This window comes from Ammospiza caudacuta, chromosome 6, assembly GCF_027887145.1.
Source record: "Ammospiza caudacuta isolate bAmmCau1 chromosome 6, bAmmCau1.pri, whole genome shotgun sequence".
In the NCBI taxonomy this organism is placed as follows: Eukaryota; Metazoa; Chordata; class Aves; order Passeriformes; family Passerellidae; genus Ammospiza; species Ammospiza caudacuta.
Window position 1 is genome coordinate 29,441,879 of NC_080598.1, and position 15,074 is coordinate 29,456,952.

The following is a 15,074-nucleotide window of genomic DNA, read 5'->3' on the forward strand; positions in this document are numbered from 1 at the left end:
AGCACCAAGTATTACAGATGACTGTGCCCTTTAGCTGTATGATTCACCCAGTTCCAACAAGAATATTCAAAATTGGGCATGAAATCTTATTATCTCCTTTTGTAGGAGTAACCATGTCAGGCAAGGAAGAAGTCAGTATATATTTTCCTATTTAGGCTATAAGGAAAGATGGAAGCTCACTGAATGGAGCAAATAAAGTATTTCCCTGTTGTAAATTAACAGCATTACATTTCCATGGCAAAGCAACTGGGTTCTTGTCGATCCAGTAGGATAATTGATGCAGAAGTGATAACCAAACTCGTCCTTTACATTTCATCAATCTGTCTTTGGATGAGCAGTAATTATCTGTAAAAACAGTAACAGAGTGAGAGGGTCACCTTATTAACAGCTGTGATGATTTCTTCATTTGCCAGAATCTCTGCCTCAAAGACCTGATGTTTCTGCAGCAGCTTCATCTTATCCTGCAGATTGCTAGGGTCTTGTATGGAGGGATCCTCCAGCTTCTGCATGCGCTCACTGATCCAATCCTCTGCCTGCAGCATTGAGAAGCACCTGAGTTAGCACAATAACTGCCTGGGATCCTGGGGCCTCCCAGTGTCTGTACCTGGGCTGGATAGATTGAGTGCAAGCTGACAGTTGAGGTGGATCTCGAGTTTCTGAACTCATTCTACTTCGTTAAAAGCAGGTAGGAACAAAACGAATTTTTATCTGACCACAGGAGTAATGAAAAATTCCTTGAATACCTCAGATTTTATCACAAGACATTAACAGATTATACAGTCTCCTAGACTATGTAGAGAGAATCTTTGAGCCTTAGCATGGTATATATTTAAAATGAGATTATGACAACTGATTCTGGGGGTTTAGGGCTCTGAGTCATCTGGTAGCTCTGCCATTGACCTACCTGCAAACTGGGTAAAGATTCTTTAGAATTCAGTGCCTCACCTATAAAATAGCACTAACATTCCCTCATGTCAGTGGTGTTGTGAGACCTAAATGGAAAATGCAACGCAAATAAAGATTTGCACACAGGGCCCAAGCACTAGTCAGATTATTTGAAAGGAAATACAACTGTATTTGCTTTTATACTTCATAAAATTCAAAATGGTCTGGTCAGGAATATCAGAAAAGCAGATGATTTATGACACCTAACAAACCAAAAGTTATATGTTTCTCTTAGGAAATTATTTTTTAAGGGGATTTTAAAGTATGCAGAATAAAATGAAGAATAGGATGACAAGTTTTCTACAATTTTCTTGAAGTTCTGCTGAACTTTAGCCCTTAGCATTGAAGTAAATATTTTCTATCTATCAAAACACTGGGAATTGAACACTTGACATAATGTTGTAACTGATCCTGTTGTCCTCAGAGCACTGAAGTAATGCAATGTTTTGACAACACAAGAGCTGCAAATTGAAGGGCAGCTTTATTAGCTTCAAAATATCTTGGCTGTCCTTGTGGAACTGTGCATTATGTGCACACAAGACTTGTCAGCTGGAGGATTTTCTCTGTTAATTAATGATTTGAAATGTTGTTTCAGCTGCTGAGATTCCATAAACAATAACAGAAATAGCTCTCACTAGCAGCATGCTCTCCAGAAACTGTTTCCCTCCAAAGCCCAGTTAGAGACTGAGACAGGCCATGTCAAACTTGCCCAGGGCTGCACGTTGCCATGTGCTGTTTGCATTTCCAACACCCTCCTTGATGGCCTTCTCCCGTTCCCAGCCACACACTCGTGCTTCAGTGTCACTTCAGTGACTCTTCATTTGAATGGAGGCTCACCCATACAATTGGAATGAGAAACAAACCAGTCTCCCGGATAAAACGACTTTAAGGTCAGTTTCCCTCCTACTTTTTAATTAGAAGCAGTGGCGTTAATGACAGACTGAACATCTGCATCCTTAGTGCCTTGGTTTATTTAAAGCTTGTTTAAGATGGCTCTAGAGAGTGAGGGATCCTGCTCCTGGCCTCTTGCCCACATTCAGACGTGAAGCAAAGCTGCTCTGTTTTTCCAAGATCTTTCTATGGAAAGATTTGTCTGGATGGCCATTTTCGCTTCATTGAAGGCAACAGAAAAACCAGTGTTATGCTCAGTATAGGCACAAGACCAGACTTATTTCTATGGGAGTCATAAAAAATGTGGGCACTACCAATTTAGAATCTTACTCTTTCAAAATATCAGTTACTGTAACCTCACAAGTACAAAGGGTAAATTACACTGATTTTTTAATGACAGAAGTATGCAAAGAATATAAAGGGATGTGCCTGCTCCAGACATCTAGAGACAACTAATTCTTTCTCTCATTACCCTGAGTTAAAGATGTGAATGGTTTTCTTATTCTTATGTAGAGGGTGAAAGGGAAAGGAAGTACTACTAATACCATGAGCAAGTTTCTAAGTCAGCATTAAAACCCAGAGCCAACTTTAGAATCAAAACTTTTAACTTTATAGTATTCCCTCTGCAATAGATTAAATACACATATTTCTAAGTAGCAACTTGCTCATTTCCCTTCCAGATTAGCACTGAGCTACAGACTTTTTGGCAATAGGGTGTAGTCTGTAAGTCCATCTTGCTTCTTTTGAGTGAGACAAAAGCGCCAATTTCAACAGTAGAAGGCTGAGTTTTATTTTGTAATCTGTATGTGATCTCTTGAGTTAATGATTGTGGTTCGTTGCACTAATGTGTGCAGTTCTCTATGCTTTTAGAGAGTAAGAAGAATTTTAATGATGACAGTGATCACTAATTTCTGCTGACATAAAAAATTCTGTTTAGTAGAAATTACTTAACATGTTTGCAGGACTGAGAGTTTTCAGGGGAGTGGGACCTGAGCTATAGGTGTTGTTCTCTTAATAAGTAAGAATAAGCAATGACCTCATTGATTTCACAGCTAAACTCAAAACTCATGTCCAAATTTAACATTCCTGTGGGGACCATTCTCATATATGAACTTGTACATGCCCAGAATATAATTAAAATGAAATTAAACATTCCATTCTATCCAACAAAGAGAAAGAAAGATATCACTGATTGAGTAAGATTTTTAAAGATTTTTTGTTTTGTAATTCCTTGGTGACATTCACATCCTCCAACAGTAGGCAATGATTCTATGTTGGTGAGGTAAATGAGCACATAACCTGAGAGCAAAAGTTCCGCAAAGAACTCCTGGCTCAATTTATGTGGAGAAAGTGGATGAGAATAGGGAAATGTTCTTCTATGCAGAGCCAAATTTCATGCTCTAAGTGTGTGATTCAAGAATGAAAGGGGACCCCAGCTCAAGCACTGATTTGACAATTACAGAGAGATAGAAAGAAATGCATAAGTATTCCTACCTAATGGAAAAGGAAAAAAGGAAGGAAGGAAGGAAGGAAGGAAGGAAGGAAGGAAGGAAGGAAGGAAGGAAGGAAGGAAGGAAGGAAGGAAGGAAGGAAGGAAGGAAGGAAGGAAGGAAGGAAGGAAGGAAGGAAGGAAGGAAGGAAGGAAGGAAGGAAGGAAGGAAGGAAGGAAGGAAGGAAGGAAGGAAGGAAGGAAGGAAGGAAGGAAGGAAGGAAGGAATAAGTATAGCTCTGGTTTTGCAAATCACTGAGGACATTTCATGGGACAGCAGAAGAAGGGGTGGATACCAGACCAGCAAGAGTGCTTGAAAATGTGCCCCTGAGTATGTGTGCTCTTGTTTATGCCAGCACAGTTCTCAGTCCCACATGTTGTGCTGCCCTTTGAAAGGCTGACCTAGTTTATCTTTCCAACAGTAGTGACAGAGCAGAGCTACTCAGTTACAGGGCTAAGGCCAGAGCAGGATACAGAGAGCAGCGTGTTCTGCAGAGCCAGTCTACAGTAGCTCAAGAGCTATGCTGAGCCACAGCAGTGCTTTGAAGGCCTTCAATGAACACCCACTAATAAAGCTCGGTGCCCAGGCCATAATGCTTTCCACTTTGTGTTCATCCTGATTTGAAATACATTTTCTTTCCCACTAAAGGAAAAATATGTATTAGCTTGCAGTTTTCTTTTCAACTGTTTTATTTTAGCAGAGCTTTTGATGACTGAAGTTGCTGTAATGTGCCACAACAATAGTACAATAACAGGAATGGCATTGGAGCATCTTTTTGCATGAGTGTGGCAGGAGCTGACACACCAGATTAGATCATCCATCCACTCAATAATGTCTGGCAAGAGCAAGCACTTCATCCAATAGTGGTAGATGGTTCCTCTGCTTTTCATCCCCATCCCAGTCTAAAACCCTCTTACCTCTTCCAAGTTTTGGTAGAAAAGTGCCAGAAGAAGGGCAGTCTGCAGCTTCTCTCGCCTGCTCTGGGATAGAGCCTTGATCTGACGCTTCCTCTCATGAATGACATCCAGTTTGTGCTGAATCTTTTGCCCTTCTAGCCCATCAGCCTTTTCCAACCTGCTTGCCTGTTCTTGAAGAGACATCATCTGAGGAGGCAACAGATCTGAAATTACTTCTATGCTTCCAAGTGGTGTGAAAGAAACAAAATCAAGCTTCTTTCATAGTTAAAATACTCTCTTTTTTCTGTAACGAAGCAAGAAGTGCAGGGAGAAGCCAATCAGCATTCCCCCTCACCCTGTACTATGTTACATCTATGACATTACTGTCATTGGACTCTATGGTGCATTCTGGCTACATAAATTAATTGAAGTTGTAGCTTCAGGAGTCCCTAGGCCGCTGATTATCCAGTGCAAGGAGTCATGGAGTAAGCATGACATCCAGGAGTGCTCAGATTTTATTGCTTTCTGGAAACCAGGTGTTGTAATGTAGCTCTCAAAATGAGCAATCAGCCTGGCAGGGAGCTGGCAAGAGTCCTGGAGCTCATTCTGGGGAACCCAGGCACAGCTGCAGGTTTCAGCTGAGCCCTAGCCTGGGTGAGTTACAGCAGTGGCCACCAGCCAGGCAGATTCCTTTACACATGGGTGAGCAATTCAGGAGCTATTGCAAAGGTGCAGAGAGGCTGCTTTTTTGGTACAGCTGTTGTACCAAATGAATGTTTAAAGAATTTGACAACTTCTTTTAATGTTAAAATGCCTACTGCATTTTGTAAAATACCTACTCCATTTTACTTGCTTTAAAAGTCACTATTTTTTTAAATAAAAAGAGCAGAAACTTCTGATATCCATAATACAATATGGCCTGCTTTAAATATTTCCTCTTGTTAAGTCCCCTTGTTCTGCTTACAAAGTGGCTTTCCTATCTGTTGCAAGGACTTGGACATGGAGTATTTTGACAGTTGTTCTCCAATGCTCTGCCTCTTATTTCCCCAAGCTTCTCCATTTTATCTTTTGTTCAAACATATCAGGCCTACCAAGCATTTCATCCCTGTCACCAATTCAGAGTGTTACCATAATTACAAAAAAAAAAAACATATCTATAATTTTAGCTCATTGAATTCTAGCTGGTAGAATATCAGTTATTTTTTTACCTTCTCATCCTGTGATGCCAGAAGCTTCTCAAAAGCCTCATGTTTCCTTATCAGTTGCTCTATTTCATCTACAGACCTTCCGAGGTCGCTGCTTTTCAAATAAACCTATAAAAAAAGTTTATTATTTTTCTCAGTGAATCAATTATCTCATAATCTTGATTCATAAATGGGAGAAGAGGTATTAACTCTGCTGCTGAGAGTACACTTGACAGTGGAAAAAAGGAAGAGGAGGCAACAGAAGCTAGAAATTAATTGTTAGAAGTCCATGGTCTTGAGCAAGAAAGAGAAGCATTAACAGGTCTAGCTAAGGAAAGTGACCTGTCAGTCCTTATTAATCACTAGGTCACAAGGCAGTGAATTCCAGAAGTCTAAGCCATCCTTGTAATCCCAAGCAAGATCACTGTCATGTCTGACAGATGTCCAAATGATTCTTTCTTAGAAGAGTTCCCAAACCAGAGACTTTGCAGCCTGTTACCAGTGTTTTATTACCTCAGCCATTAGCAGGATTTTCCAAACACCTAGCCTGAACCATGGCTATTGCTACACCTTGTTACATACTGCCCTCTCAACCACACTCAGGAGATCATTCCTTTTATGTTTGCTTCAGCCTAGAGCATGTTTTATGTTTGCTTCAGCCTAGACCTTTTACATACTGGGATTTCTGTCTTCTCAAGGTTAAACTACAGTGATCTGACTGATCATTCCACAACAGCTGTGGTTTTTTTGATTCTCATTATTCTTTTCACTCTCCTCTGGGTTTTCTCCACTTCCACTTATTTTGAGACTTGATGTAATAAGTGGCAAGAAGCAATAAAGCTGCCAGAGTAAAGGCTGGGAAGACAACAGAGTGACTTTCAAGCTGCAATCTTCAGCAGGTATCTGCATATAGTGCTTGTCTTTTATACAACACCATGAACTCAAGTTCACCTTGCAATTTACTGTGAGCTTCCAGAAACTTTTCAGAAGTGCTGTCAGACCAGCTTGTCCCCATCCTGTATTTACGCAGCTGATCCTTCCTGAAAAAATGTCGTAGCTGGCACCTGTATCAAGTGCATGGCACCTGTCACTTTCTCAGGCCATCCTTCCAACCTATCTGCATTAATATTTTTTACTGTCTGTTCTGCCAATCTGATGCAGAAAGACTGCATTCAAAATAACAAATAACAAATGTGGTTTTAAAGAATCTGACCTCTGCACCTTTTAACACTGTGCAAGTGTGCGTCTTTTCCAACTAATTCACACATGTTTCAAAGGCATTGCATTGCTCCCTTACTCTGTTCTGGTGTTAAGAAAAATGAATGCCCAATTACTTGTCCCATACATTCTGTTATACTCAGTTTTGCCAAATGCAAAAGAATAAATACAGTTATCAATTATCAAGAAAAAAATATGCTTTTCTGCAGGTTGACAGGAATTTGTTCTTTTTCATTGGATGTAATTGCCCACAGGCTTTTTCTTCAGTGATGAGACAACAGCAGGATAAAATCCCCAATTACAGGCTCTGATGGAACATGAGCAAGGACTACTCATAGATAAGGTTCACACTGAAGTGTCTGTGGCTGGACAGACTTTGGGAAATCAGCATGCTGTGACTGATGGCATTTATCAGCAGTGTATAATGTGTAATCCAATTTTTGAGCTCATGGAATCACAAGTATTTGGATGAGGATGAGAAATTCCAATCAGTAACTTTGCCTGGGTAAAGTGCAATTAACAGAGATGGAAGAAGAATTTGAGATCAGTGATACAGTGTGAAAGAATCAAGAGGCAGGAAGGAAACAGAATCAGTCTGCTAAACAAATGCTAAATGTTTTGGAAAATGGCTAGTAAAGGACATGGGTAAATCTGTGCCTTTAAGCCACAGATGTGCACAGGAACAAAAACCATTTAGAGAGCTCACTCTTGCTTTGCAAAGCATCACAATCCTGTAGCAGTCTAACAGGGTGGATTTTCGTAAGAGGGAAAAGATGTTCTTTGTAAGGTGTTTTAGAAAACCAGCCATGATGTTCATTCTCTGGACAACTGCTTAACCTCACAGAGCATCTTCTGTAGGAGAAGCTTCCTAAGTTTGAACGCATGTGCAGGGTAATCCACACCTACTTGCAAGGGTCTGACTGCACTAAAATGCCCTGGATGGACCCCTGCTCCCATCTGGGAACCTCTCTGAGGCTTAGCCCTGAACATCATGTATTTTGGTTTTTTAAACCTTGCTTTAAAAATACTGCCGCTTCTTGATACATTTTGTGGCTTATCTACCATTTCTGGTCAAAAAGATTTATCTCCAAGACTTTTATTTTGTAGCTGTTAGCAGTGAAACTGATACCTGAAGAAAAGGTCAGCTATTAGTTTTCCTGTTTGTATACCTCTGATGGAAGAAAAAGGCAAGAAGCAGCTACTGGTAATGATGGTTATTTTCCTTAGAGAGAGAGAACAGAGACATCTGAGAGCAGGGGTGTGGGGTGGTGACTCATGAGCAGCTGCCATCAGAGAGCTCAGTGCCTTGCTCCCACTGAAATCCACTGAGCACAAATGACACTTGGCATTCAAAGCTCAATTCCTTTGGATGTTACAGCACTGAGAAAAGGTCCTCCTGACTACTGAAAGCTTTGGACTAAGTCCCCCAAGCAAAGTCTGTGCAAATGCTCTTGGCAACCAAGGCTGTGACACTGAGTAGGAAAACTGGTGCTCAGAAAGAAAATTGCTGTGGAAGGGAAGTGGCTGCATACATTGCAGGGTAGGAAATGGCAATGTGCTCAGAGGAGAGCAGCCCCTGTAGCACCAACAGTGCTGCTGCCTGGAGAGCTGCTGAGGCAAAAAATTTCCATTTGTATTTTACACAGAAATCTGACAACAGCCATTGCTATAATCAGAACCACAAGGTTTCAAGCAATTGCTATACCAGTCTGAAAGCAGAATAAAAATTGGCTCCCATGCCACAATGCTGGCCTGTCACCAGTAACATTTTGGCTCACTTTTAGACAGGTCTCCTAACTCCTGCTCTGAATGAGACACTTTGATTTCAAATACAAAACACTGCATAGCTCTCCTCAGGTAACATACTGAGGTCTCCCACAGAGTACAGCAGGTATAAACTTTCTTTCAAGTTTGTTGCTGTTAGGCATCATGGCTCATCATTGGGAATTTAATATTCAGACACAAAAAGCACAAAAGACTCAGCCACTCACTATAAAACATATTTAAGTGAAGACTTCCAAAGATGCTTAAAACCACAAAATGGTTTTTGAGATTTCTGAAATTTTCTGGAATAAATTTTCAAGTTACTAACATTGTAAACCATGGAGCTTTCCTTGTTTCTGGAGCTTTTCCTTATTTCTGAGTTCATTGCATAGCTGCTGCATTTTTTGTACAAGTTAATGCAGAATTAAAAACAAAGTCCAATTAAGAAAAAAATAATTTTAAATAAACCAATGCTATTTACATAGTTATGTGACAGCATCTGCCAGCTCTAGCTTTTGGAGAAACACTGAATGAAACATTTCAGTCATTAACTATGTTCCAACTTGAAATTGGATGCCACAATTTCACATTTATATGCACTGGAAAATGACACAGCCGCAAAATAAATTTTTATTCCAAGAAGAGCAGTTTTTATTTCTCTAGAATAAAATATTTTTTAGGTATTTGTGCAAATCCACTTCCTTCTTCTGCTTTTTCTCTTCCAAGTATAACAAGCTCCACAGATTTTGCCTCTCACTGCCTGTCATGGGCTTGCTGCTGAGATTGCTGGAAAACCACAGAAAATCATTCTGCTCTAACCATGTACTAGAAGTCTGAATTGTTATCAGTTTTAAAAACCTTCACTTAAAGCATGTAAGCAAGTCCAAACAATCTTCCAAGACAGAGAAGAATAAGGTGTGGTTTGACTTAATTCTCATAAAAGTAAATACTAAAAACACTAATGAAAATAATCTGAAATTTGCTTTAGCAAATAAGTAAATGTTCTTGATACCATGAATATATAAGGTTCGCAAAAATGTTTTACTATGCTTAATTTCAGTAAAAGTTGTAAGAAGGTATCATACTATTACAAGAGGAATAAAAGATACTAAAGTTGCTTATAAAAAGAAAACATACCTTTTTTCTACCATGGTGACATCATTGGCATCTGTCCTCACCATTTATATGCAAAATTCTAATGTTGAATGTATTTAAAATTTCTTTCCCTCCCCCTACTGCATGCTGTCTCCTGGGCATAAGAATATAGTTATCTGATATTGGAAATATATATGGGAAAACACAGAGATAAAACTGCTGTTTTTTCTGATAACTGCACTAGTTGCTTCCTCACACCTCTTTCCTCCTTCTTCAAAATTTGCAGTATCGATCCCTACCCTGTAAGTATTAGGTGTTATATCAGAATCTTACACCCATACAACATCATCATTTAAATATTTACTTATGAAACACTTGTCTGAAAGCAGGCTAAATTCCTCTGAAACTCCCCATAGTTTCACGGCTGGAAACTTTGGTGGGATATCCAAATTTGACGTGCTGTGGATATTAAATTATCTTTGTTCTTTTCCCTCAGGAAAGGGTGGTACCTCTCCTTTTCCAAGAAGGGAAAAAAGTGATTTCTTGCTACATACTTAAGTGCTTTGGTTTTTGAAAACAAGCCTTGCTTTTAAAGTTACAAACCCAGGAATTAACCATTTAGAAATACAGCATAATTTGACAAGTAAGGAAATGAAAACAGTGAAGCAGAAAAGAACTAAGAAAAACTACACTGAGGATTTTTTCCCAGGTCCCATCTGACTGCAGAATTACAGAATTGACTAGGTTGGAAAAGACCCTTGAGATCATCAAGTCCAACCTAGCAGAGAAGAAAACCAGCTCTTGGTTCTAGAATCTTGAGTCTTCAAAGTGCTGAGCACTACGGCCCAATCATGCAAAGCCTGTAAGCAGTTGCATGCTGTGTTGACAGCAGCACTCAAATGGTTAAAATGAAACTCTTGTTAAGTGCTCGATTAGAGCAGAGTCCTTATCTTCACTCAGCTGGATCAATCTGTAGCTGCAGCCTTGGTGACAGCAGAACACACGTGGCTTTCTTGTCTTGCAAGTCATCTCTAAGGAGTTGGAACATGGCATGGATGCATACAAAAAGAAATTCATATGGCTTGGTTAAACACAACTTAGATCTTCTGTTTGCAAATGTTCCTAGAATGGAATGCAAATCTTCACCACTCTCCTCCCAGTTCCAAAGGATGCAATGTTGACGGCAATAGATGGAGACCCTGGGCACGCTGTGTCTCTGTGAGTTGAAGCTGTGGTGGGAGCTGGAATTTTTGTCACAAGGTTGTCAGGACATACACTTTTTACAGTGCATGTTTCCTGGGAAGGCTTGAAACCAGATCTTGTCCAGTGGCTAGAAAGCAATCCTGAGCAGCAAACAGGGTTTACTGATAGAGACAGGCCAGCCTGAATCTCCACAGGGTGAAAGGGTGGGCCAGCTCTATCTGAATCATGTGTTTTGATAAAGATTGTTGGATTTGGGCTTCTTCTAAATTCTCTTACCACCTGGATAGGCACAGCAGTCCAAGGAGTGGCAAGTATCAAGGTGATTTTGGAAACCTTGTGGTGAGCAGGTGTTAGACCATCACATGGAGTCTTCCTAAACTCTGGCCTAGATGAGGGGTAATTCTGAAAGACAATCAGCTCTGGACTTAAATCCTTGCTCACAATCTCATTCCTGCTAGCTGAATTTTCTCTTCTAGTCAGCACAGCTGGGGACAGCCATATGTCTCTGGATAAAGTCTGCTGGGGAAGGCCACGATGCTTGGAGGAAGTCACATGAAATCTTGTGATTTGCAGAGCTGGAGACCCACCTGAAGGGAAACCTTGTTTTGGTTTCTGAGGTGTTGAAAGACCAGAGGGAGTTTCAGGCACCTTCTCTAATTGTGGCATGAGCAGACTTGAATGAGCATGACTGCTTCCATGGGAACCTGCTCGAAAAGGCTTTATCATCAAGCTGCACGTTGAAATGTAAAGCTTCATTGAAGTGTGGAGGTCTGACATTTGGACATTGCACTGGCTACAGCAATGTTGTTGGCATGGCAGTGAATCACAAGTTTCCAGGGATGACTGGAGATTTTTGGTGTGGAGCATAGAAGCAGATGGAAGAGCAGACAGATCAACATTTAGGTGTGATGTCCAGCTTGATGGAGCTTTGCAGGAAAGAACATCTGAGGGCAAAGACAGAGCAAGCTTCAAGGGATCACTGGTTCCAGGGGAAATACGATGAACACTTTTTTCTCTTTTTGAATATTGCTTGTAAGATGCAGATGTTGACTGAGTGCCAGACCTCTCATATCCATGGTCCCAAGGATCCTTGCAAGCACTAGAACATGTGGATGTCTCATCAGAAGGACTGACACAGGGACTAGTGCTCCCAAAGCCTTTCCTCTGGTCTGTGTGGGCCAGGATGACATCTAGCCTTGAGCAGTAAGACACACTGCTAGGTGGTGAGATGGCATTTCCTGGAGCAAGCTTGGCAACTGATTGACCAGCGGGAGGATGCCGAGCTGGCACTGGCATCTTTTGAAAAGGCTTGTCCTGCACGGCAGATTCAAAAGCAGGAGGTGGGGTTGTTCTACAGGAAGAGAGCAGCACTTCCACAGTGGAGATGTAGGTTGCAGATGAAGGTTTGCAGCAATGGTCCCTGTATGACATTCTGAAGCTTAGTCCTAAATGATGCACAATTCAAATCCACAGAGCTTGCCTTCCCCCCTGTGCTTAAAACCAAGTCCTAATCCTTTTTCCTTTGGCACTGGAAATTTCCATTCTTCCTCTGAAGCAAAGGAATGGGAGATGAATAAACATTCTCCAGGAAGAAAAATGCGAACAAAAAAAATCCACATTCAAAATAAAAAATCTCAGCTCTTCTAAAACTGCTACCACCTCTTGTCATGTCTGCAAAGCAATATGAGTGTGGGATGGGCTGAAAGATAAATTACGGAGCATACGGCTCTGCTCCCTGAGTGTTCTGACAGTGAGACTGCAGACAGAGTAGGAGGGAGCCAAAAGTGCCTGCCAGAGACAGCCTGCAAACTCACTGTTATTTCATCTGTGGAAAAAAAAACCACAGCTAACCTGAGCAGTGGATCTGCTGCTGTGAAAAGATCAGAACAGAGTAGAGAGTATTGGACACAGTTTCTGCTCAAAGTAAAAAAAAAATTTTTCTTTCTTTCCCTTTTTCAGCTGTTAATTGTTTGCACTCTGCATGACAAGATCTCAGTTTGCAGCTCTTACAAGAGATTCCTACAGAAGTTCCATTTGATGGCGCAACTGAATTAACAACAATAAAAAAATTAAAAATTGATTTTGCCTAATTTTGTTCACATGTATTCTATTTTCCTTAGCACAGAACAATGGTAGATGATATTCTGCAGAAATCTTTTGAAGGCTTAAGTAACTTGGATGTAATGTAAGATGCTGGCTTAAAGTCAAACCTGTCACAGTGGCACAGACAGCGAATGAAAGAGCAATTCTTAGTAGTAATTCTTAGTTTAAAATACTCCTCTGTTACCTTCTTCCTTCGCCTGTTTCTTGCTTCTGGTCTATGGCATATGAAGTACGGCCAAAACAGGATTGAAAAGTTATGGCATGCCTTCTTACACAGATGTTTTGCAGACATAAGAAGTGAAATGCACATAACAGCCTTAACTCAAACACAAAAGTCAGAAGAAACGAAAAGGGTGAAGAGATTGCTTCTATTTGTTTGCCTGATAGGAATCCTTTTTGAATGTGTGTTTGCTTTTGTTCTTTCTGAAAGCAGCAAATTATGAAATTCCTATTGGGAAAATGGTTTGAGATTCTTCAGCTGATGTGCTGGCTGAGTTCTTTTTTAAAAACATGTTTGAATAAAACTGCTTTCCTATCATCCTGCTTGTCTGTATCACTATGCAACCACATTTTAACTCTATATAGTAGTAACAGAGTTCAATCCAAAAGAAATAGATTTCTCTTCCAAGAGTTCTTCAACTGCAGAAAAGTGAAATACAAGTAGTGACTAAGGAACATCATTCCGCTGTCAAATTGTTTATTCTGATCTACATGGCAGATGGCAACAGCTGCAAAAGACAGCTTGACTGTAAAGTGTGGTCTGTGTGAAGAGCTGTTGCAAGGGACAGCCAAGCATCCTCACTTTACTGTTCCACCTTCTGGATGCTTAGTGTCAGTGCGAAAAACTGAGCACCAGGCTCCTTTGAAGTTCATAGAGAGGATACTGTGGGAAAAAGATTCTGATAACAGAACTGCTCTTCATGGTCCTCAAGGTCACAATCTTCATTCTCAGGCTTTCTTCAGGTTTGGCTGAAGAAACTTCTGCTTTCTGATCCCACCAGGAGAATTTACCTAGCTTCTGATGAACACCAGCCCTCTTGTGGCAGTCTACGTCACAACCTATGGCAATGGCAAATCCATCCGAACACAGAAATAATGTGAAGTGCCACTGACCTGTAGAGAAAGTGCTGGGGCCATACCAGAAATGCCAGGTGCATTATCCTTTCATATCGTTTCATGTATGAGTAATACAGACTTTTGCAACCAGGAGTCACAACTGAGGAGCAAAAAATCACCTATCCACAGTAACTTCCCACACATTTACCCCTGCATTACACAGAGCAAAGCAGATGCTGTAGTGATAGTGTCTCTGTGTGTTGGCTGATATCCATTTAATGAAAAGAGAAAAAAATACAGTGGCCAAACTTTTGTAGTGTTTACATTGTCCCTGATAAGCTCTCATGCAGGAGCTTAACAATGATGTATCACTGCTTGGTAGGGAATTGAGGTAGATATAATGCAAATCATGTCATTTGCTATATAAGCAACAAATAGTGGTCAGAATTATGTAATATCTTACACCTAGGTGAAACTTTCTGCTTCACGCTACAAAATCCAGAATGCAGGTCACATTTTCTAAAAGAACCAATTATGAAGAACTATATAGACATGCATTTCCTTCAAGGAAGGAGTAGCAGAAATCTCCAGGCCCATGTACTCCAAAGGGTTAAGTATCACTGCATGGCACAGCTCAGAGTCAGTTTCCAAAAGGATTTAGTGCCTTTATTTAGTGCCAGTGGAAAGCACTGGTGGAAAATCGAGCTCAGTGCAAAATAAGAGCCATTATATTTTGCTTTCAGAGGTCTTGGAGAATTAAGAATTATTTTTCCTTAATGAAAAATGACCCAGAGGTGCAATCTCCTCCAGCATTGCACCAATCCTTCAGTTTGGCAACCTGCAACCCATTGATGTGGTTTGTATGCCAAGTCTCAGCACAATTGCAGCAATCTATCAATTCATGAATTTTCAGTGACTGCACTCAGTTTTGTAATAGCAAATGCCAGACCTCAAAATGGAACCTTTTGAAATAGTTACACGAATCAAAGAAAGTGCAAGGAAGACAAAACATAATTCAAGAATGCTGAAAAAATATCTATTTCAAGAGCTGCAAAATGCTGATAATAAGAACAACCTTCTGTCTCTTTGCATTGATTATATCTGCCCTCTTTTTTTTTCATGAGACGGCGTTTTTCACTAGCTTGTTTTTCTCAACTGCATCAAACAGAAGTTAATGCTCCTTTCATTGTTGTTCTACACACTCCTATCAATGCCCTTGCAGAACTGAG

General features: G+C 40.4%; 1 protein-coding gene across 1 annotated transcript in view; it reads right to left on the reverse strand.

The window, feature by feature from the left end:
• SPTBN5 (spectrin beta, non-erythrocytic 5) overlaps positions 1 to 15,074 on the reverse strand; it is a 90,470-nt gene that overhangs the window by 33,766 nt on the left and 41,630 nt on the right. The window contains exons 34-36 of the mRNA XM_058807858.1: positions 5,431 to 5,535; positions 4,244 to 4,429; positions 378 to 533 (exon numbers count right to left, since the gene is read on the reverse strand). Coding sequence (XP_058663841.1) covers positions 378 to 533; positions 4,244 to 4,429; positions 5,431 to 5,535 — 447 coding nt within the window. The remainder of the gene's footprint in view (positions 1 to 377; positions 534 to 4,243; positions 4,430 to 5,430; positions 5,536 to 15,074) is intronic.